Source organism: Carcharhinus amblyrhynchos, chromosome 19 (genome assembly GCF_965287045.1).
Source record: "Carcharhinus amblyrhynchos chromosome 19, sCarAmb.v2.hapA, whole genome shotgun sequence".
Lineage (NCBI taxonomy): Eukaryota > Metazoa > Chordata > Chondrichthyes > Carcharhiniformes > Carcharhinidae > Carcharhinus > Carcharhinus amblyrhynchos.
This window is the reverse complement of record NC_137342.1, coordinates 17,094,166-17,118,596: the sequence shown is the minus strand read 5'-3', so window position 1 is coordinate 17,118,596 and position 24,431 is coordinate 17,094,166. Positions and strand designations below refer to the sequence as shown.

General features: G+C 42.8%; 1 protein-coding gene across 1 annotated transcript in view; it reads right to left on the bottom strand.

Moving 5' to 3' along the window:
- Positions 1–24,431, bottom strand: part of LOC145355340 (laminin subunit beta-4-like) — a 94,303-nt gene that overhangs the window by 8,299 nt on the left and 61,573 nt on the right. Inside the window, exons 25-31 of the mRNA XM_080207296.1 lie at positions 22,430–22,802; positions 18,884–19,038; positions 13,731–13,936; positions 9,548–9,751; positions 9,093–9,237; positions 5,271–5,478; positions 1,002–1,140 (exon numbers count right to left, since the gene is read on the bottom strand). Of these exons, the coding sequence (XP_080063422.1) occupies positions 1,002–1,140; positions 5,271–5,478; positions 9,093–9,237; positions 9,548–9,751; positions 13,731–13,936; positions 18,884–19,038; positions 22,430–22,802 (1,430 nt within the window). The remainder of the gene's footprint in view (positions 1–1,001; positions 1,141–5,270; positions 5,479–9,092; positions 9,238–9,547; positions 9,752–13,730; positions 13,937–18,883; positions 19,039–22,429; positions 22,803–24,431) is intronic.

Here is a 24,431-nt window from a genome sequence, read left to right as displayed (position 1 = left end):
CAGGGACCCTGGTTTGAGTCTGGTCTTGGGAGTTTGTGGAGTTTACATGTTCTCCCCATGCTTCCATAGGTTTCCTTCAGGTGATCTGGTTTCCTCCCACGCTCTGAAAGATGAGCAGGTTAGGTGGATTGGCTATGTTAAATTACCCCTTAGTGTCCAGAAATATGTAGGTTAGATGGATTAATAGGGATAAATGTGCAGGGATTATAGGAAAGATGGGGATGGGGAGTTTGGTGGGCCTGGATAAAATGCTGTTTCAGAGAGTGGGTGAAGACTCAATGGGCTGAATGGCCTCCTTCTGCATTGTTGGGATTCTATTTTATTTTTTTCTATGATTCTGTTCTATTCTGTGGATAAGGACCCAATGTGAGGCCAAACGGGGGACTCGACTCTGCATTATGTCAGGCATAGGCGCCTGATAGTGATTTCACGTGATTTGACCAGAGGGCATTTTCACTGTCCAAATGAGCACTGTAGGCAGGCAGGCTTTCGAAATTGGAAGGCCAACTTTTGTGCAGGATGCTGTTCTGACCCATGCTGGCTCGGAGGCAGAAGGTACCAGTTAACCAGCACACTAACCTGCAGTTTGAAATTATATAGCACCTATCAACTTCCTTTCTCGCCCCCAAATCGGAGATAAAAACCCTGACCATATCTTAAAAAGAAATTGGGAATGTACACAAGTGAGGTGTGAATGGAGTTTCAGTTTATGGTTCATAATATCATTCAAATCCTTTTGACAGGGTTTCATCTTCTTAACCGAGTAACAACTCAATCAGCTGTCGTAATCTATCCAAACTATTACTTCTGAAATGAAAATAGATGGAAAAGTTGTCATATAGTTTAATTCTATGCAGATTAAGGCATTAGGCATATTAAGGATTAAGGCATATTAAAGGTTACCTGGCATGTTGATAAAGAAATCGAGCATCTCTGAAATATCTGGATTTTAGGATGGTAAATTAAAACTTTTAATTAGAATTAAGATTTTTTGTATTTACCTGTGAAATCTTAGTCTGTGATTTCTTTATGTTATCAGTAATATTCTGTATTGCGTCTTTGACTTTCTCTTGGATGTTTTTAATTTTGTTCAGGTCTTTCTGTACTTCCGCTGGGCTTGGGATCTCTTGGGCTGCTTTCCTGTGAAGTCACATATTTGATTTACCACAATACTGATGTACCAAGTCAACTCAATCAGAACGTGGCCAAACAGGTTGAGTGTCAACACGCCAGTAGCTGGCAGTAGGATTGGGAGAGACTCCTGGATAACCATGCTTGATGTGGAATGGCACCCCTCAAACCATAAGTCTCTGGCAAAGACTGGCAACCTGTTCCAGGAACTACAAGCTATTACAAGGAAATAGATGAAAGTGCACCACTAGTGGTGGAAAAGGAATTAGAATTGGAGGGTAAGTTAATACTCAATGGCACTTTTCAAATGTAAATAGATTTATGTCTGATAGTTAATGTTAAAAACAAATGTTATGCAGGATCTTGTGTTCAAATGGCATTAAGACAAGGAGCAGTAGAACAAGACGATTAAACAGGTTTGTTAAATGCAATCATTACGAGATCATTGGGTAGGTGCATCTTAATAGGGTGGTGTGTTATAGTGCCTATTACAATTGTGGGCCATATATGATTATTGCTTTTATTTATTCATGCATGGAAGATGGGCGTCACTGGCTAGCCTGCATTTATTACCCATCCACAGTTGCCCTTGGAGGGCAGCTGAGAGTCAATAACACAGCTGTGGCTCTGGAGTCACATGTAGACCAGAACAGGTAAGAATGGGAGATTTCCTTCCCTAAAGGACATTAATTAACCAGATGGGTTTTTTTGACAGTCAACAATGTTTTCATGGTTTTTGGATTATTTCCTTTGGCTTAGAGAATTATTATATTTTGGGACTGTAGCTTTAAATTAGGATAGTGGAATGGGGTCATGTGACCCATTTTGCAATCAATTGACAGTAAGTCTGGGAGGGCTGATTGTTAAATGTCAAAAGAAGGCTTATTTTTTGAAAGGAGTAAGGTGGACATGCTCGGAGAGAATGACAGCAGTTTCTGAATCCACTATGAGTAGATGTCACCATGGGGAAGAGGTAGAGGAAACCATTGTTCAGACCAGGTTTGCTATAGATCCAAGAATGTCACTGACAGGAGTTTTGTCTTTTGTGGTCTGTAGCCATCTGAGAGGCAAAGAAAGCAGGAAGTAGAAACAGCGTGGCCTGGACATGAAGCATCAAAACTGTTGATTCTGTCACTGCTCAGAAAAGTGAGGTTGCACACAGACTGAAAGCCAAGTTCATGCGTATTTAGAGGAAGCTGGAAGATTTGCCTAGCCTGAAACTAAAGGAAGGAATCTATTGTATAACCCTCACAGTGAAAGTCAGTTCTGGGATTGAAGGTTACCCAGTGAGTGGCTAGTGGTATTATCTGTTAGTCCATTAATTCAGAAACTCAGCTAATGTTCTGAGGACCCGAGTTCGAATCTCTCCATGGTAGATGATGGAATTTGAATTCAATTAAAAAAATCTGGAATTAATCTACTGATGACCATGAAACCATTGTCAATTGTTGGAAATACCCATCTGGTTCACTAATGTCCTTTTTAGGGAAGGAAATCTGTCGTCATTACGTGGTCTGTGACTCCAGAGCCACAACAATGTGATTGATTCTCAACTGCCCTCAGGCAGCTAGGGTTGGGCAATAACTGCTAGCCAGCCAGCAATGCCCATATCCCACCAATGAAAAAAAAGAAGGAAGTAATCCATTGAAACCTGGGACCAAATGGGAATTGTTAGCTATGAGAAAAATAATATTGTGGAGAATGTGATGTGTGATAATTAAATGCAAATGAAATGCTTAAAGTACAAGCTTCTTACAATCAGTAAGCAGTGTTTGGTCAATAGTGTTTCTTTAGTCATTTGTTACAGTGAAAGTTTTAAAATGTGAAATCATGTATGTCATACATACTTTCAGCTCATAACTTTTAAACAGAGTTTTGAATTTCTAGCTATCAGCCTATTATGGAGATCATAACAACTCACCCAACAATTTGTATGCTGATTTCAAATTTTGTGAAGTAGCTTCATTTATCTGGTATGAGTGAGTCCCTATCCTATATTGGGTTTTTGGTTTAAATACTTGTCAAATGGGTTTATAAAATCACTTATAAGAAGCCATTAATGAATGGTGGAAAGAACCAATGGGTGAATTTAGAAGTTACTAATTTTTTAAATGTATGCTTCAGGCTTTGTCAAGGTTGTCTTAGGTAACAAAGAAGGTTGGCAATATTATTCATGGGTTTGCAGTAACTTTGAGACGCATGTTGACGAAATCCAACTCTGCTCTCCACCACCAATCTCAATACCATTCACAGTTCTGGGTTGTCAGACTGTTTGTTGTAGATAGGTCAGAACTTCCTTCAACTCCACACTGGGGAGAATAAGAGCGGATTATCACCAAAAACTCAGTATACCTTTATATCATTTTTATGCCCCTCTCGAGCTGGTCACTCTGTATACACTGAATGGTTTACTATATCAGTGCCCCATTGAGTCCTGAACTTTAATATCCACAATATTTTTGCCTCTATCTTTTCTCCATTCAAACTGTCACTGAATTCCTTATGCGCATTTACATTACCTCCATACTTCTCAAATGTTTTCACGAAGAATTTCTTTGCGTTTGCCATGTACAAATGGCAATTTGCCATCAACTATGGTTTCCATATCCTGTCCTGAACTCGTTTAGATTGCTTATAATCCCCACCCTCACAGAGTCCTATTGATTCAATTTCCTAAAATCCTGATTGTCATCAACAATTTTTTTCACGGTTGCACCCCATTGTAGCCAGCTCTGTGCTCCAGCCTTTTATCCATTCGTTCTAATATCCTGCACATCTCCCTCCAAATCCTTGCCACACTTCCCTCTTGATTCACCGCCCTGAGCAGAACCTTCAGCTACCCCAATCTGAGGGTCGATACTCAGGGCCCATGAACTGTAGGCACGGTGGCACAGTGGTTAGCACAGCACCAGGGACCTGGATTCAATTCCCGGGTTCAATTCTGGCCTTGAGTGACTGTCTGTGTGGAGTTTGCATGTTCTCCCCATGTCTGCATAGGTTTCCTCTGGGTGCTCCGGTTTCCTCCCTCAGTCCAAAGATGTGCGGGTTAGATTGATTGACCGTGCTAAATTGCCCCTTAATGCCGAGGGATTAGGGTAAATGCATGTGATTATTGGGATAGGACTCCGGTGGGCCAAATGGCCTCCTTCTGCATAGTAGGGATTCTGTGAAATCCTGTTATGGGCACAAAATCTTGTGCGAGGCCAAAAGCAGGATTTGCAGTGGCAGAATTTCTGATTGTGGTGCTCCCAGACTCTCCCCGGTGATATGATCAGATTCATGTCAGAAAGAACGGCACAGTGGTTAGCACTGCTGCTGGTGATGATTTAACCTGAGGGTTACCACGCTTCAGGCAGGGGGCAAGGGTGAGATGGCAGAGCCTTCGTGGATAACCTCAGCTGGTATGGGAATTGAACTCGGGCTGTTGGCATCGCTCCCATCACAAACCGACCGTCCAGCCAACTGAGCTAAACCAATCTTCTCAACGGTTAAGTGACAATATTACAAATTGTTGCTTTCATTGTTGATCTAAATGGATAGCAGGAGAACAGGATATCTTTTATTTAGTCATGTTTGCCATTTTATATGCATTAATAATTTAGTGTAGGTGGATTTGATCATGGGATAATCGAATAAAGACACAAATCCAATCCCCTATTTTCTGGCTATAGAATCATAGAATTCCTACAGTACAGAAGGGGGCCATTTGGCCCATCAAGCCTCCATTGACAATAATCCCACTCTATCCCAGTAACCCCACGTATTTACTCTGCTAGTCCCGTTGAGGCTAAGGTCAATTTATCAATCAACCAAACCTGCACATCTTTGAACTGTGAGAGGAAATCAGAGCACCCAGAGGAAAGCCACGCAGACAAGGGGAGAACATGCAAACTCCACACAGACAGTGACCCAAGCCAGGAATCAAACCCAGGTGCCTGGCACTGTAAGGCAGCAATGCTAACCACTGTGCTACCGTGCAGTCCTGTAGTTAAGATTCAGATGGAACAATGTCGGGAATATTTAACCAGTTTGCAACAGAGGAATATTCTAAATAAGAAGTGAAGAGGCTGTAAACTGTGAGTAGTAGATTCTGGAATAATAATTAACATTTCAGATTATTTAAGTAAAACCCTACGTACTCGGCTTTCATTGCGCGTTTCAAAAGTATCTTTGCTTCTTCGGAGCGCCTGTTCAGTCTTTCCACTTCTTTATCTATGTCTTTCATTTCAGAAAGAATGTCCTGAATTTGTTTGCCTTTGGTTGCCACTTCCTCAGGAGTAGTGGGTATGTTGATGGAAAGAACATAATTTGCAATTTTTTCAAGATCTTCGGAAGAAACACTGTTGGCTTGAAATCAGAAGAGAAAGTGTTAAAATATAAGTTGCCTTTGCGAAAAAAAATATGCAAAGGATACATTTGTCAAACAAACTGAAGTAGAATTATTGGCCGGAATTCTCCGGCTGTTCACGCCCTGCCGCTCCTGCCAGAGAGTAGGGAGAATTTGGCACTTAGCCACTTCTCTGTTCACTGCAATGGGATGGGAGAACCCCACTGGCGTGAATGGCCAGAGAATCCAGCCCATAATTTCTATGGTCATAAATCCATACTGGCACACATTCTGATGGTCAATTTGGCAAATAGTCTATTTTTACAAAACAAAACAAAGAACAACACAGCACGGGAAACAGGCCCTTCGGCCCAACGAGCCCGCGCCGCCGTCCCATTGTCTCAGTGACCTATTCATGATTTTAGTCTACGCCTAATGTGCGAGGATCAGGGAGGTCCAATATAGGGACAATTTGTTACCCAATCAATCAGCCTAAAAGCGCATCTTTTACACCATTTTTGGTGTAATTATTTCAAGCTGAGCTCATGTTTTACACTATATGACTGAAGCACTAACTATTTAAGGACAGACCGTCAATTGTAAGACAATGCAATTTTCCAAACTAGATAAATCCTCAGGAACACAGAGAGGAATTTTCATTCTGTGCTCAGAGTGTTGGCTGAGGCGGGAAGACCGGCATGTAGCTCACCAAATTATCTCTCCAGATAATCCAGCGTCTCTGTGCAGAAAAAGTCTGGAAGCATGGCCCAAGCCATCATGCTGGTGTGGTGGGGCTGAGGAATCCTGAAATCATCCCCCCCCGCCACACACACCATGACCCCACACGCCCTCCCTCGGATATAGGGAAAACCCCACATGCACAAGGGGAAAAGGGGAAATTGCCTCCAGGGCATCCTTCCCACAATTTGAAAAGCTTTCCAGAAGGACTTCTCCAGCACGGCTCCTGGCACCCTGACAATGTCCCCTAGTACCATCCAGTCACGTTCCTCCACCGCTATCCCCACTCCCCTGTACCTACCTGTGCACCCCCTAGCAGGTTTCCTCTGCCTGGTTCCCATTTTTAAAAAGCAGTTGTAATCCTCGCCAAAGGAGAGTAAAATTTCAAATGGGTGGGGGGTAGGGGGTGGCATATGATGGGGAAGTCTGCTAATTATATTGAAATTCATTGAGATGAAGTTCATGACCTTTCCTGGGTGGGAACCTTGTTATGGCAGCAGTGTGGGGAGATTTGGAAAATGAAATCGCTGGCGAGATCCTTGTTTTCTGGGTTTCACGATATTTTGTGCTCACGTCGATCGCCATTTGAGCTTGCAGCTGCAAAATCTTGGCCCCAGGTTTCATACATTCAGCTCCGTCGTAAGGCGACATGGCGAATATAGTACCAAGTAGCCCAGTAAACTGCTCAGAATTGCATGCTCCCTCCCTGAGGGGCGGCGGAGGGTATTTAGGTGGCTGGGGGATGCATAAAATTGCAGTGACGGGATTCCCTTTGGCACCCTACCCGCCTGGACTTTGCAGAGATTTTACACTGGGGCATGCAAGGCCTCAGACAGGCCCTTAAGTCATCAATTAATGGCTGCTTAAGGGCTGTCTCATAAGAACGTAAGAAATAGGAGCAGGAGTAGGCCATCTAGCCCTTCGAGCCTGCCCCGCCATTCAATAAGATCATGGCTGATCTGTCGTGGCTCAGTTCCACATTCCCGCCCTCTCCCCATAACCCTTAATCCCCTCTCTTATCAAAAACCCATCAACCCGCGTCTTAAAAATATTTAGCGAGGCAGCCTCCACCATTTCAACGGGCAGAGAATTCCAGAGATTCACCACCCTTTGAGTGAAGAAGTTCCTCCTCAACTCCGTTCTAAACCGCGCCCCCTTTATCTTGAGGCTGTGCCCCCTAGTCCTACTATCCTTTCTGAGCGGGAAGAGTCTCTCCACCTCTATCCTACCCATCCCATTCATCATCTTATATGTCTCAATGAGATCTCCCCTCATTCTTCTAAACTGTAACGAGTACAAGCCTAGTTTATTCAGCCTCTCCTCATAGCTCAACCCCCTCAACTCCAGAATCAGCCTAGTAAACCTCCTTTGCACTCCCTCCAAGGCCAACATATCCTTGCGTAAGTGCGGCGACCAAAACTGCACACAGTACTCCAGCTGCGGCCTCACCAGTGCCCTATACAGCTGCAGCAAGACCTCCCTACTTTTATATTCAATCCCCCTCACTATGAAGGCCAGCATCCCATTCGCCTTCCTGACCACCTGCAAGCTGGGTTTTTGCGACTCATGCACAAGGACCCCGAGGTCCCTCTGCACCGTCGCCTGCTGCAGTTTTTCGCCCCGTAAGTAATAGTCCTTCCTACCATTATTCCTACCAAAGTGGACCACCTCACACTTGCGAACATTAAATCCCGCCCAGCCTTAATTTATAAGCTGATGGATAGAGGAAACCGGGGCAGGTTGTGGGGGTGGGGTGGGGGGTGTGGGCAGATGGTGGAAGAGAGGGGCTCCATCAGAATCACCCTTCTGACTGGGAGTGCCCTCTCCTTAAGGACCAGTGACCTTTGGCCCTCTTTCCCTCCCCCAGCCTGTCTCCTGAGACTCTGATAGCCGCTCATCATGATTTTACCCCTACCCCACCAGGGCCCACTTCACTTCCTCCTTATCCGACCCCTTAGACCTACTTGGTTCTCTGGTTCCTGGGATAAGGCTCAGGCAGCTCCCTGCAGTTCCTAATCCAGTTGCTGTGGTGCTGTTGCCTCAGGGCCTGGAAAGCTGGCAGCTCTCCAAGGCGGGATTTCTTTCCCTGTGTGGGAGGGCGGTAGTCCCACTTCATGCCAATTAATACTCATCAGAGCGTAACTTTACAACAGGACAGCTGAAGTCAGCAGGTGTAATGACCCAGGAAACCCGACTAGAAAGGGCCATAATTTATTACAGAATGCAAAGTAAAACTACTACTGTGATGTACATACACTAGTCCTTGTCTGTGAATACAGCCCATTCCTGGCCTGCCTTATAAAAGGCTCTGGTAATGAGATCCAACTGCCAGTAGCCAGTAGAGCTCATTGTTAACCACCCCCAGGAAGGTCAATCAGTAATTTCCTACGGTGCTTGAGGGGGTTATCACTGCAGGGATGTCTTCTCTGCTGACTCTTTAGATATTCAGGTCTTTGATTTAATTGCTCTGTCCACTTAAATCATTAACACTTCTTGTCCCATTTCATCTTCAAAGAGAAAGTTGCCAAACTTTCTCAGGCCCCTACACAAGGGTAAATTAGATTGCGAAAACTTCAGAATAGCTGTAACTTATAGTCATTCCAGAAAATTGGCCTCTCTTAGCATGGCATTTCCAAGCCTGCAGCAGCTCAGAAACTACTTTTTCCTTTGATTTATCACTGTAATTTATTCTTTCTTTCCATCAAATTCAGCTTGTTTGTTCTCCTTGCAAATTTTCTCTCTGCAAACTTCTCCCTTTCTTCTCCTCTCTTGATTTGCTTGACTGTTTACTTGGATACAGATCCAGAGGGATTGTTACCTATGATATCAAATGAGTCTTCTTTCTGGGAAGAAAGTACAATAACGATGGCAATGGGGAGAGAAAAGGGTTGAGTACCTGTGAGAAAATCTTTCACTTTCCTGATGATGGCTTTGCTCTCTTGCTTTTCCTTTCCAAGCTCGTCCTTAGTCTTGTTTACCTTATTGGATAACTTGATTGCCTTTTCCTTGGTTTCTTGTGTCATGTTTCTGAGGGAATCTATCTAGAAAAATAAAAGGAAGGCTAGTTTACTAGTAATGATTTGGAGATGCCAGCGTTGGACTGGGATAGTCTCACAACACCAGGTTAAAGTCCAACAAGTTTATTTGATAGTAAACCTGACAAAGGGGCAAAGCCCGAAAGCCAGTGAATTTACTATCAGATAAACTTGTTGGACTTTAACCTGGCATTTTTAGACTTTTTACCTAGTTTACTAGTACACAGAGTTAAAGCCTTTCTGAATGTATTAATATAAGTGAGCTAATTGGACAGGAAGATAGTTCTTTATAAAAAAAAAATGCTGAAACACTTACCATGTTTGTTGTGTTCTGTAATTTCTCTAAGAGACGGTTCATCTGGTTTTCAGTATCTTCAGCTCGCGTTTTGGCAGAATTTGCCTCTGACAGTGCTCCAGTACAGTTTGGGGCACCGCATACTCGATTTCCAAACCTGTCACGACATAATGCTCCTCCACATCGATCTTCATCACAGGATAAATTCCCTTGTGCTCCACAAAGCTTCAAAATTAATCAGAGGGAAATAGCTGAAAACATGATGTACAATGTGACAAATGTAAGTGCAGCTGCAGCAATTACCTTTGTTGTTTTGAAACATAATGTCACAAAAATTCATTCTTGTTGTTTCTGAGGCGATCTCATAATATGAAATCCAAGTATCGTGTATTTCCACTGTCAGGGGACTAAGACCTATAAAGTATATAAAGCCAACCCATTGAATATTTTCAAGAAACACTTGAGGTGAATGGGATCAAGGATATAGGGGAAAGACAAGATCAGGCTATTGAGTTGATTGATCAGCCATGATCGTGATCTTTCCCTCAATGTCAGTAAAACGAAGGAGGCAGTAATCAACTTCAGGAAGCGTAGTGGAGAACATGCCCCTGTCCACGTCAATGGTGATGAAGTGGAAATGGCTGACAGCTTCAAGTTTCCAGGTGTCCGGATCACCAACAACCTGTCCTGCTCCCTCCACGCTGACACTATAGTTAAGAAAGCCCACTAACCTCTCTATTTTCTCAGGAGGCTAAGGAAATTTGACATGTCCGCTACAATCCTCACCAACTTTTACAGATGCATCAAAAAACCCATTGCACCCTGGACATTCTCTCTTCCATCTTCTTCTGTTGGAAAAAAGTAAAAAAGTCTGCGGTCACGTGCCCACTGACTGAAGAACAGCTTCTTCCCTGCTGTCATCAGACTTTTGAATGGACCTATTGACCTATCTCAATAGATTTGTGACCTTTTAGAATCAGAGCAGTAACAAGAATAGTAAGGCTATTTCTGTTTCATTTCTGGGTTGAAGTGGAAGTCAGACATAATTTAAATAAATAAGGCCTGAGAGTTAAAGTTCAGGCCTCCTGTTGGTTAGCTGGGTGTGCACATTTCTCACCCCCAGTTAAAACTGTGGTTCATATCAGAGAGAGAAAGCACGGACACAGCAGTGAAGGAAGATGAAGCTGTGAATATTACTCTGAGAGACTCCTGGAACTATGGGGGGAATTATCCCGTCCCGCCCACTTTGGGGATTGTACTGGATGAGTGTGGACCATGCAAAGGTCCATTGACCTCGAGCAGGATTTTCTGGTTTCAGGGCGAATGCGACTGGAAAGTCCTGCCCTATGTCTTGTGCTTTCAATCCATTGTATCTGGACAAGGAAGTGTTTTCCCTTTGTCACCCATTAGTCAGGTCTGCTGGGACTTCACGGTGGATGCTGCATCTGGCATTCAACTAATGATGACTTTGAACTATGAAGCTCTCATGGAATCCAAACCAATCACAATTGCCTGAGAAGTGCACAGTGTTGGACGCGTATATCTGTCTGTTAACTTTGTAAACTAATGTGAATGAAGCAGATTGAAGAATGTAAAATTTGCAATGAAGTGGATACTTTAATTTTTTACACATGAACAATAGACCCTTGATCAATCTAACTGGATTTGACAGATTCCAGGCTTAGAAATAACAATTACATTTATGAACGCATTGACAAGAGTGCAGAAAAATATCACCAGAATGGTTCTAGGAACGAGGAACTTTGGTTCAAGATAAATTGGACACATTTGAACTGTCTTCCTTGGAAAATAAAGAGGGCCTAAAAGCTCTTGTGCAGAAAAATGAGAGGTGATCTCATTGAAATGTATAACATTTTAAGAGAGCTTTAAAGGGGAGATACTCATACTGTTTACTCCAGAGTCTAGAAGTGCGGTTACAGTCTCAGGGTAAAGGGTCCACCATCCAAATACATAAACCTACTTAAGACTGAGATTAGAAATATGCCTTTACTCAGAGGGCTGTGAATCCATTGATCCATAGAACCAAAGAATTCCTACACTAATGAGAGGCCTTTTTGCCCATTGAGCCAGCACTGACTCTCTGAAAGGGCATCTTACCCAGGTCCACACCCAGCTATCTCCCCGTAACCCCATGCATTTATCATGGCCAGTTCATCTGACCTGCACATCTTTGTACTGTGGGAGGAAACTGGAGCACCCCGAGGAAACCCACACACACTTGAGTAGAGTGTGCAAACTCTACACAATCATCCAAGGCTGGAATCGAACCCAGGTTCCTATGAGGCAGCAGTGCTAACAACTGTGTCACCATGCCACCCTAAATCTTTGTATCCTGTACCGCAGAGGGCAATGTATACTCAATTGATGAGTTTATTCAAGTCTGGGATGGATGGATTTTGGGGACTAAGACAAGGGATATGGGAATAGGGTGGAAACGTGGAGCTGCTGCAGAAGTTTACCATGAGTTTATTGTTTGGGCCAAATGTCCTATGTCTGTTCCTATTTCTGATTTCCTCGTCTGGGTACCTGGAGCTTCCATTTAAAGGAAGCTTGAAATGTACTTCAAATATCTGAAAAGTAGATCAGGTAAATGAATGAAGTTTGAAAGAATGAAAACAGAAAATACTGGATAAACTCAACAGTTCTTACAGCATCTGTGGAGCCCATGTGACCCTATTACAGAACTAGGAGTGGACGCAAAATATTGACCGTGTTTCTTTCTACGCAGATACTGCCACACCTGCTGAGTTTATCCAGCATGTTCTGTTTTTATTTCAGTCTTCCAGCATCCACAGTATTGTGCTTTTATTGAAGTTTCAAGATTTTTTGCATATTGCACAGGACTGCGCTGAAAAGCAATTCAATATTCTGCAGTGTGACACAAAAGCCCAATTTTGAATGCAACATGAGGAAGGTGACCAACTTAATGACTGTAGGTTTCTGGACAGGATTAAAATAAGTCCTAAATATGAATACTAGGACATCTATTTTTCTTTTCTCTCATTATTGTGGTATGTTTGTTGAGAATGGATGGTTAATAATATGGCTTACTATTGAATAATTGTTTGATACAACAGTGAAGGAAGTCATGCAGCATGCCAGCTGTTTGAAAACAGCTGGCATGCTGTCCTGTCATCTAAGATGAAAGCAAATTACTGCAGATACTGGAATCTGAAACAAAAACAGAAAATGCTGGAAAATTTCAACAGGTTTGACAGCATCTGTGGAGCGAGAATAAAACCAACCATTCAAGTCTGGATGACTCTTCCTCTCATCTGCTCCATTCCCATTTGGCATGAATGCATTGCAGATCATTGGAACCATTCATTGTCTCCGTCATGCCCTCGCGCTGTCTCTGATTCTATCTGTCAATGTCTTTAAATCTGTGTCCTCTGGTTGCTCCCTCTTCTCTCACTGGAAATAATTTCTACATACTTACTCAATCAAAACAATTCATGACTTTGAACACCTCTATTGAATCCCCTGTTAAGCTCTTTGTATTCATTCCGGAGTTTCCACTCTCCTCACACATGGGTGGCATGGTGGTACAGTGATTCACACTGCTGCCTCACAGTGCTAGAGATCCGGGTTTGACTCCTGGCTTGGGTCACTAGTTGTGCAGAGTCTGCACGTTCTCCCCATGTCTGCATGGGTTTCCTCCAGGTGCTCTGGTTTCCTCCCATGTCTAAAAGACATGGGTTAGGTGCATGGCCATGCTAAGTTCTCTCTGTGTACCTGAATGTGGTGACCTGGAGATTTTCATAGTAACTTCATTGCAGTGTTAATGTATGACTACTTGTGACACTATTAAATAAATTATAAACTAATTGAAATCTTACATGTCTGGATTTATATACTGGTAAATCTCTCCTGCACCCTCTCCAAGGCCTTGACATCCTGGGACATTAAGCATGGCCAATTAACCTAACTGCACATCCTTGGAGTGTGGGAGGAAACCAGAGCACCTGGAGGAAACCTAGGCTGACATGGGGAGAATGTGCAGACTCCATACAGATAGTGACCCGAGACTGGAATTAAACCTGGGTTTCTGAAGCTGTGGGGCAGCAATGCTAACTGTGCCGCTGTGCGGTTATTTTAAAAATGCTTTTTATTTCTTTGCCCTTAAGTGATTATCAATCAGCCTGTCTTTCCTCAAAATGGTTTAAACGGATGCTGGACTCACCTTATTATTTAGAATACTCAAATCCAATAGTTTTGTCTTATTGTTGAGTTCATAAGTATCATTTCGATCGATCAGTTTTGCTTTGTCTAACGAGGCATCTGCCTCTTTAGCTGTTTCTGAGTTGTTCAGCAGCACTTCAGAATCATTCACTTTTTGCTGTGAGGCCTCTGAATCCTGGTAGTACTTTACAATGTCTTCAAAGCGACCTGCCAACAAAAGGAAATTAATTACATCATCATCACTTGAACTGAGCCTAATCTTCGACTATAAATTTTATCAGCGTTATACAGTCTGGAGGAAGAAATGCCTGAACACAATTTGCAGAACGAGCTGAATTATTTTATTAAACTATTAAAAATTGATATTCATTCTATCCATCCTATCCACATATCTTTTTGTTCCTTTCTCTCACACACACTTAACCAGCTTCTCTTTACATGTGTGGTGTGGTTGTTAAATGGGTAATGGCAAGCACGGCAAAAGTCCTAGAAAATGATGGCTCGGTATAAGTCAACTAACACCATAATCTTCAGTAACATTTGTGCCTGAATAATAACATACACTATAGATAGACCATTGCTGTGGTGCAAGCAGTACAGGCTCAATGGGCCACATGGCTTCCTTCTGCATGGTAGGAATTGTATGATATGAAGCTTTCAGCAAATTCAGGAGCAGATAGTACATGTGCATGAAATGTGGAGGCCCTGCTGAATTTAATGACGGGATCTTCACAGAATCCTGTCCTTTGTTTCCCAGCTGGCTAACTGCCAGGTAGGAAAGCTCCATGTAGGAAACCACAGGCAAAGTGTCCAAATTCCAACCATTGGAAAGGAATAACGCATGGAGAGGGGCTCCGAGTGCAGCAGCCAGGAGGGATAGAGGGAGAGAGTAGTTGGGTGGAGGTGTGGGCCTCAGGGGTAGAGGCAAAATGTGGTAGGGCAGTGATGTTGTTGACTGGGAATGGGGGGAGAAGGAGAAATCCTGGCGATGGGGGAAGGCTTGTGTTTTGGGTTGGGGGGGGTGCGGATGGCTGTGTGGTGATGAGTGGGGTGGGGGTGCTGATTGTGAGCTGCGGTGTCAGCAGATCATGGCAGAAGATTTGCTAAGGGGGTTGGAGTGTAGCACTCCTGCTCCTCCTGAACCAGTAGCTCTCCTGGTTCCAGCCACCTCCGCCGCCCCCCCCCCCCCCCAGTCTCTTTTGTTGGCCAGCATTAAATTCAAATGGTGGCCAAAACCAGAGGCGCTGGTCTTCATTAACACATAATAATGATGGACCTGTCTCTTCAGAGTGGGTCACTGGGATTTCCCCAAGCTCATGTGTTTAAACCAGGAGTGGATGCATCTGCGGCAAGTTTCACACACTTGCCAATTTAACCATCGACTTTGTCCTGTCGATTGTGTGATTGTTGGGTTGGAGGGTTGTGGTTAAAATTCCCCTCAAATTTCAACCTTTGCATTAATTTTTTCCACTTTATACCTTTATTCACTGAGCCTGAATCTGGCATTGACAATTCTCAAGCATGCTGATCATTACTTAAATAGCTTAAAAAAGCATAGAATAAGAAAAGATGAGGTGCAATCTGCAGTATGATGGATTTTTACTCTCTTAAGGGAATGTCTGCCTTCTTCAAAAATGAATCAAGGCAAATATCAATAACTTAGTTGTGATCTCATTTATACCAGGAATATATTTCTACATAAGAGTGTACCTAAATAGTTTTCTCTGAATAGAATTCCCTGAATTCATCATTTAATAACCACATGTGCAACAGAATAAGTGACTGGGGAAACGAAAGGTGGGAGGAATATGAAGAGAACATTCCATACATGTAGGATCAAGAATTAATTTATTGCAACTAATTAAATTCAACAGGTAGAATAGGTTTGGAGCAAGGTTAGTGAAGGAAAACCACACGTTTCACAATGGAACAAAAGCAGATACACTGAAGGGACAAAGGTACAAACCTAAGAACAATGATAAGGAATTTCATGGTTGATCTCCACCCCAACCCCAAGCACATCACAAGAAAAGTACTTCACTGAAGAAGATATCTTGAAACAAAATTTTGGCCAAGCAAAGTAAACTGAATCAAAATAAAGATAGGAATTTGAAGCAAACAAGACAGGCCGAAATCTGGATTAGTAATAGAACTGAGGTATTGCTAAGATAAGATATGCTTCATAGCTTCTGTTCTGCGCAGCTGAGTTTCGAGGACGTTAGCAAATAAAACAGTTAAGGCTTAAGTACGAAATAAATCAAGCAACATCTAACCTGCCTTAGGCTTGTGACAGGATGTTGTTACTCCCATGAGTGGGTTGTAAAGCAAGTGTGAATATTTTATGACACCGTTCTATTCAACGTGTTTGCTGTCAGCTACGATGAGGAAACATTCTTGTTGCAAAGGGGCCTGTAAAAAATGCTATTAATATGGTACTGTACGCAGCCTGATAAGAAATAGGAATCTTTGTTTGGATTTAAGACTATAAATATATAACTATGAGATGTGTAATGGTGGAAAGAATGAAAAAGTTAACTGAGTATACTATGTAATAAGATTTAAGATGTGATGCTACGTACTTCTTGTGAAGGAATTACAAAGCCATCGTAAAGATTTCAGTCGCGATCTTACCAGCTGTTCACGCCTTGTTCCTGTTGCAGCGAGGTTGGAGAATTTGGGGCTCAGCCAAATCTCCGTTCTCTGCAGCGGGATGGGAAAATCCTGCTGACGTGAATGGCTGTAGGATTCTGGCCACTGCTTCTATGACAAATCTTTCTTTCTCACTGGGGAAAGAGGTATTAAAATATAGAAACTTACCTTATTCTGGGCAGAGGCTGAGGTCTCTATTTCTCAGCAGACCTGAGAGTTGTGGGCATGCACTGAGCGAAGGAAGGTGACAGGCTGCGTATGCTCTGTTCAAGTTTGTTTGTTCCAGTGGAAGGACTCAGCCATCTGGGACATCGGAAGTGCGCCTCCACGGAGCAAAAACAAGGGTCACGAGACCCAAGGTTTTTGGTGTCATAACATGGCGAGCCTCAATGAGAGGAGGGACCTCAGAGAGAAGGAATCCAGAGACAGGCCCCAAAGAGAGATTTGATTTATTATTAATGTATTGGGATACAGTGAAAAGTATTGTTCCTTGCTTGTTTTGCTATACAGCCAAACATACTGTTCATAGAGTACCTAGGGGAGAAGGGGAGGTATGGGTGCAGAATATAGTGTTGCAAATTATAGATAGGTTGAAGGGATAGATCAGTTTAATGTATGGTCGGTCCATTCAAAAGTCTGATGGCAGAAGCAAAGAAGCTATGGTGAATATGTGACCTCAGACATTTGTATCTTTTTCCTGATGGAAAAAGGTGCAAGAGGGTATATCCAGGGTGTGTGGGTTCCTTGATTATGCTGGCTGCTTTGTCGAGGCAGCAGGAAGTATAGACAGAATCAATGAATGAAAGGCTGAACTGCGTGATGGACTGGGCTATATTCAAGACTCTTTGTAGTTTCTTGCGGTCTTGGTCAGAGCAGGAGCCATAACAAGCTGTGGTACAACCAGAAAGGATGCTTTCTATGTGCATCTGTAAAAATTGGACCCACGGGGAAGAAGCCACTAGGAGGAAACCACCAGGGAGATAAACCGCTTGGGTGAGAACAAAAGAAAGAAGCTCTAAGCAGCAAAAATACTGCTACTGGTAAGCTGCAGATAGTGAAGTCTCAAGGGAACCCTGGAAAACTGAACTGAGTGGAAGGTTGGTGACTGTGGGCTGTTGGGAGGAAAGGGCAATCATTTGGAGCAGTGATGTTCTGCTTAGAATGCTTGAAGAACTGGAATTTTGGCCTTTAACATAGAAATATATAGGAGTAGGAGGAGGCCATTTGGCCCTTCCAGCCTTCTCCGCCATGCATTACGATCATGGCTGATCATCCAACTGAATAGCCTAATCCTGCTTTCTCCCCATAGCCTTTGGTCTCCTTCCCCCCCCCGGAAGTGCTATATCCGTCCGCCTCTTGAATACATTCAATGTTTTGGCATCAACTACTTTCTGTGGTAATGCATTCAATAGGCTCACCACTCTTTGGATGAAGAAATGTCTCCTCACCTCTGTCCTAAAAGGCCTATCCTGTATCCTTAGACTGTGACCCCTGGTTCTGGACACCCCCCACCATTGGGAACATCCTTCTTGCAACTAAGTCAGTGCTGGAATGAAGCCACTGGAATGTAGTCTCAGGAGAAGAGATTAAACCATTCGGAGGTGAGCAGTTGTTGAGGTGGTCTGAGTTGGAATGACTTTTGCAGTAAATTCAGAGGCATGGGGCGGAATTTTCCCATCCCGCTCGCCACAGGGACCATAGTGAGCGGGACATGGGCCATGCAAAAGTCTGTTGACCCCGGGCGGGATTTTCTGGCCTTGTGGCAAGCGCTGTAAGAAAATCACACTCATTATCTTTGAAAGTGAACTCCTCATGAGGAAGGCAGAGTTTTAATGAGATTGTGTAATGGCCCCTAACATCTGGGTGGGATCTGTGTTAGTCACATCAGCCATTTATTGTGCAGTGTGGTCTGTTGGATCACAGTTTGCCTGTTAATTTATACATTCCTCATGTTAAATCTGAATGTTAAGAGTATAAGATGGATAATGTGAATTGTTTTACTTTTCTGACTTTGCATATTAAAACTTATTTTAGTTTCTTTAAAACTATAGAATTTTCTGGCTTTGTTCTCTTAGTAATTATCTTGGATCTCAAATCCTGGAATTCCCTTAGTAACGACACATGAATGTACCTGCATCACATGGACAAAAGTGATTCAATAAGATGGCTAACCACCATCTTCTCAGGGGCAATTAGGGATGGACAATAAATGCTGACCTAGCCAGTGATGCCCACATCCTGTGAATAAAATAAATGAAAAAGATAATTGCATTGTGGCCAGTTTCTAACTCATCTATGAGCAGATCCAGTTGATCCCATATAGTTAAAGAGTTAACATCCTCCCACAAGTGACATCATTTGGACATTTAAAAACAGAATTGTAAAATGGTTATTTCAACGGATCACTTTAATTTTAATAATCACCATTTTAATCAACTAAGTCCATCATTCATTTAACTTGGATATACTTCAAAAGAATGTTGATTTAATGGCTCTTCCACTTACCTGCTATATAAGCTTTTATTCGGGGGCTGTTTCTGAATCTATTCATGTCCGGAATGAACTTGTCAACTTCCTTCTCAAGATCATCAATGTCTCTATTAAGTTCCCTGGTGTCATTTTTAATATTCACATTTGGATCAATCTGCATTTTGGTTTTACTGCATGGCAAATAAATCGTAAAGTTATTAAACATATTACATAACAGATAAATGCATTGTGGACAATTACTGTGCGGTAATACATTCGCAAACACCTTGTGTCTCACGTTATGACTGTGTGTGCTGCGTTCAGTTTTTTGCCAAAGCTGTCACCCAATCCAGGTGGATTGGGACCAGAAACCAGCTGCTGTGTAATTTAAATGATGTGACATTACTGTACCTTTAAGAAATTTTCTTTCTACATCGTGTTTTCTGCAGTTGTAAGCCAGCCTTTTGGCTTCAGTTGTTTCTCATTAGGGCACCAGCTTGTCTGGAGACGTTCTCTTATTGCCGCTTAAATGGGGGTTAGTTTATTTTTACTGTGGGATCTTTTATGGCTCTGCCATAAAAGTTGTTAGAAGAAGTGGCTGGCAAGTCAGGTGACAAGATCTCTTTTGTTCTCAGTTTTGAGCTGCTCTTTAGTGTTAGAAGGGACATCTCTCTCTCTCTCTCTCCCTGGTTTTGGGAACTCTGCTGGTTAGCTGAAAGCCTTCCTGAAGTAGAAAATCTCCTGTTGGTTGTTTGATCAGAGAGTCTCCCCGATGTCCTGAGAAGCTATTATGACTTCACCCTGTTCTGAGTGTATCCCTGCAGCATTTATCCAAAGGACTCAGATCCAGTATCACATGAGTACTAGTCTTTGCTGTGTTAAACCATTAAAAAGGGGTTGGTGTGATTGGAACATATTAGATATATTTGTTAAGGGTTATACATTATTGTGGTTGTTTTGTGTTGTTGGTAATTCATGGAAGTTATTGTTAGTATTCTTACTCTACATGTTAACTATATTCTTGAATAAACTTTGTTTGATAAAAGCTCCCTAGTGGGCCATTTGAATCATATCTGAAGCGAACCATCTCATACTTATCCTAGCTACATTCAAGATGCAAAACTTATGATCCAGGCAGACTCCATAAAACAGTTTGGAGTGACTGACCTGAACCATAACAATGACCAGAAAACTCTCAATGCTTGTACATTGACAGTCATGTGATCTTCAATCCTTTCTTGTACCTGCCCAATTACAGAGCAGTGTGGTTGATGTGCTCCATAGACGTTGGGAAGTGTATACAATGAATCGATTTCCACACGTGTCATTCCACATCATTGTAATATATTTACATTTCATTATTCCAAGCCTGAATCAGCCTTACCCCACACCTGCCCCATGTTATTGAGTAACTAATTGAGCGTGCCCCGTGAACTTGAAGACATGGAACCCACCCCTTGTCATTTTTGTTCAGTGTTCCCAATGGTACGGCGGAGAAAGCTATCATTGGTGCTAGCGGCTTCCATGCTACTTTTCCTATCCAATATCGCACTCTGCCAAATGCAGGGTAAATTCCACCAGATTCTGGCGGATCTGGAATGTCCCTTCCATAATGTTTAAAGCTTATTTGTTGTGTCACAAGTAGGCTTACATTAACACTGCAATGACATTACTGTGAAAATTCCCTGCCTATGTTTGTGGTTTTGTGCTGGGAGAACATCTAATTGACAGAGGCCTGTCAGCCAGCCAGCCCAGGTAGCTGCCCCAACCAGCAGCATTGGTTGCTTTCACCAGCTCACCAATGTCCTGAGGTGAGGAAATTTCAGGCCTGGTGCCCTGGCCAATGATTGCACCACTGCTTTTTTTTGGATGGGGTGGCGTGGTGATTCCTGTAGTCCCCAAAAGTTCTTGGGCAGGTCAGGATAGCTGGCCCTGTCTGGGCCCAAGCTACTTTCACTGCATTCTGGCCTCATTTTACAGAAGGATCACTGTTATTTAGATGCAGTACATGTGATTGTCCAAGTAATGTAAATCCTGAAATAAAATAAATGGAAGACTCACAGTCTCTGAGCCATCTTTCATTAACTGGAGAAATGTGTTCAGCCAGTTTTTCAACTAATTCCTTCATGTTTCAACATTTTTTCCTTTATTTATGAAAATGCTGTAAAATATGCTTCAAAGCCTGCATCCATCACCAGAAGACCTTCATAGCGAGGGGGATTGAATATAAAAGTAGGGAGGTCTTGCTGCAGCTGTATAGGGCATTGGTGAGGCCGCAGCTGGAGTACTGTGTGCAGTTTTGGGCGCCGCACCTGCGCAAGGATATTTTGGCCTTGGAGGGAGTGCAGAGGAGGTTTACTAGGCTGATACCGGAGTTGAGGGGGTTGAGCTATGAGGAGAGGCTGAATAAACTAGGCTTGTACTCGTTAGAGTTTAGAAGAATGAGGGGAGATCTCATTGAGACGTATAAGATGATGAATGGGATGGATAGGATAGAGGTGGAAAGACTCTTCCCGCTCAAAAAAGACAGTAGGACTAGGGGGCACAGCCTCAAGATAAAGGGGGGGCGGTTCAGAACGGAGTTGAGGAGGAACTTCTTCACCCAAAGGGTGGTGAATCTCTGGAATTCTCTGCCCGTTGAAGTGGTGGAGGCTGCCTCGCTAAATATTTTTAAGAAGCGGGTTGATGGGTTTTTGATAAGAGAGGGGATTAAGGGTTATGGGGAGAGGGCGGGAAAGTGGAACTGAGCCACGACAGATCAGCCACGACAGTTCAGCCATGATCTTATTGAATGGCGGGGCAGGCTCGAAGGGCCAGATGGCCTACTCCTGCTCCTATTTCTTATGTTCTTATGTTCTTACGATCTGAATTAATTAAAAAACCTCCTGCAAACTAACTGCTAGAGGGCTAGGGTAGCACAGTGGTTAGCATTGCTGCCTCACAGCGCCAGGGACCTGGGTTCAATTCCTGACTTGGGTGAGTGTCTGTGCAGAGTTTGCACATTCTCCCCGTGTTTGCGTGGGTTTCCTCCAGGTGCTCCAGTTTCCTCTCAAAGCCTGAAAGACGTGCTGTTTGGGTGCATTTACCATGCTAAATTCATCCTCAGTGTACCCAAACAGGAGCCGGAGTGTGGTGAGTTTCACACTAACTTGCAGTTTAGTGTACGCCTACTTGTGACACTAACAAAATAAACTTTGACTTTAGTGTGTAGGTTGCCACCACGTCATAGCACGGTCATGGACAAAGCTGAAGCAGAAATATCAATGCAAGTGTAGGTTTTAGTGTGTGTTATGGTGTATGGGAAAGATGCTTAGTATGTGATACGTCCCAGCTAAAAGTGATGACTGGGTTAGAACTTGTCTACAATATGCCAGCACATCATAGTGCAGCTTCCATCTCACTTTAATCACTGGAACAGACAATTGCATTGTTAGCCTCTTGTTACTTTTAAAATAAGGCTGGCCTCTGCAGTAGATTTAAAATTGCAAGCACAGTTATCTCATTGTGAGGGGCAATAAAACTTAGTGCGTTGTAATCAATGAATACTTTATCCGTGCAGTCATATAAAATGGAGTACAGTACCTGATATTTAGAAAATAATCCATTGTCTGTTGAAATGCGTCGGGGGAAACAATGGAGTCACTCAGAATGTTGGCTACCGCAGCAATTTTCTTCTTCAGCTCCTTAAATCGTTTATCAAAGGAAGGGCCTAGTTTTACTTCGGGTCTAGAGATGGTCTTGTTGGCCAAGCTTTCAGTTGCCAAGATCAAGGCGCAGATCTCTTCATCCAGTAACTGGAAGCATGGATGACACGGTGTGCATTTTGGAAACTCCTTGCAGTAACCCCAGGCACATTTATTGCAACGCTTCCCTGTTACGCCTTCACGACAGTTGCAGGTACCTGTCACCTTGTCACATGCAGGACTCCCTGTTCCTTCAAGTTTGCAGTTGCAGGCTGCATGGGGAATATTGAAAGAATGATAGTTTTAAAATGCTCCTCCTGAATAATGTTTTGTGAATGACATGATATTCTGAGTCACCATTTCAATGGGAGAAAACAGGATGAAAATTCAGGATTGAAACCCATTTGGCTTGTTAAAATTGCGAAATGTATGAGGAGCATACTGCTTAATGGATACATAAGAACATGAGAACTAGGAGCAGGAGTAGGCTGTCTGGCCCCTCGAGCCTGCTCCACCATTTAATAAGATTATGGCTGATCTTTTCGTGGACTCACTTACCTGCCTGCTCACCATAACTCTTAATTTCTTTACTGCTCAAAAATCTATCCTTGCTTTAAAAACATTCAACGAGCTAGCCTCAACTGCTTCACTGGGCAGGGAATTCCACAGATTCATAACCTTTTGAAGAAGTTCCTCCTCAACCCAATCCTAAATCTGCTTATTTTGGGGCCATGTCTTCTAGTTCTAGTTTCGCCCGCCAGTGGAAACAACCTCTCTGCTTCTATCTTATCTATTCCCTTCATACTCTTATATGTTTCAATAAGATCTCCCCTTATTCTTCTGAATTCCAGTGAGTATAGTCACAGTTTACTCAGTTTCTCCTCATAAGCCAACCCTCTCAATTTCAGAATCAATCTAGTGAATCTACTCTGCACCCCTCCAGTGCCAGTATATCCTTTCTCAAGTAAGGAGATCAAAACTGTACACAGCACTCCAGGTGTGACCTCACCAGCACTTTATACAGCTGCAACATAATCTCACTGTTTTGAAACTCCATCCCTCTAGCAATGAAGGACAAAATTCCATTTGCCGCCTTAATTATTTGCTGCACCTGCAAACCAACTTTTTGTGATTCAGGTCCCTCTGCACAGCGGCATGTTGCAATTTTTTACCATTTAACACAATAAAATGAATCATCATAAACAGCCAAGTGGAAACAAACTCCCTGCTTCTATCTTACTTATTCCTTTCATAATCTTATATATTTCTGTAAGATCTCCCCTCATTCTGCTGAATTCCATTGAGTATAGTCACAGTTTACTCATGTTGCATTTGCTGAGTAACATTTCCACTTCACGTTCACAGTTCTTAATTTCTTATAATCATTATTCTACCTAACATATTTTTTCTCCATCAAGGTGCAACACTGGCTTTCAAATAAAGGTAAAGGTGCACTTTCTATTCTAAAAAGAGGCAGATTTTGAATCGTGATGTTAGGAACACCCTATAGATTAAGTCAGGAGGCCAGCAGGCTTTGATAGTGAGTGAATTACAAGGTCAAGTAACAAATGGTGTACTTTTCTCCATCGATGTTCCAAGGTATATATTCTGGTACCACGGTGGCTTATTAAGCAGCTGATGCTTGCTTTTGGACTATTCCTATTGATGGTAAACCCCCGATTCAGATTGTTTCGTTAATCCTGCCATTTTATGTTCGGAGACAATTGGCCGGATGGACCAGTTTCTCCATTACTAATAGCAATCACCCCATCTACAAAGTATGGTACCCAGAGAGCAAGATGCAATGGTCAGGTACAAGTTAAAGTGAGTCATAATAACACTTCAGAAAGATTATGGCGGTGCCACTCTCTTTAGTGCAATGGTGGGAATATGTAGAACGT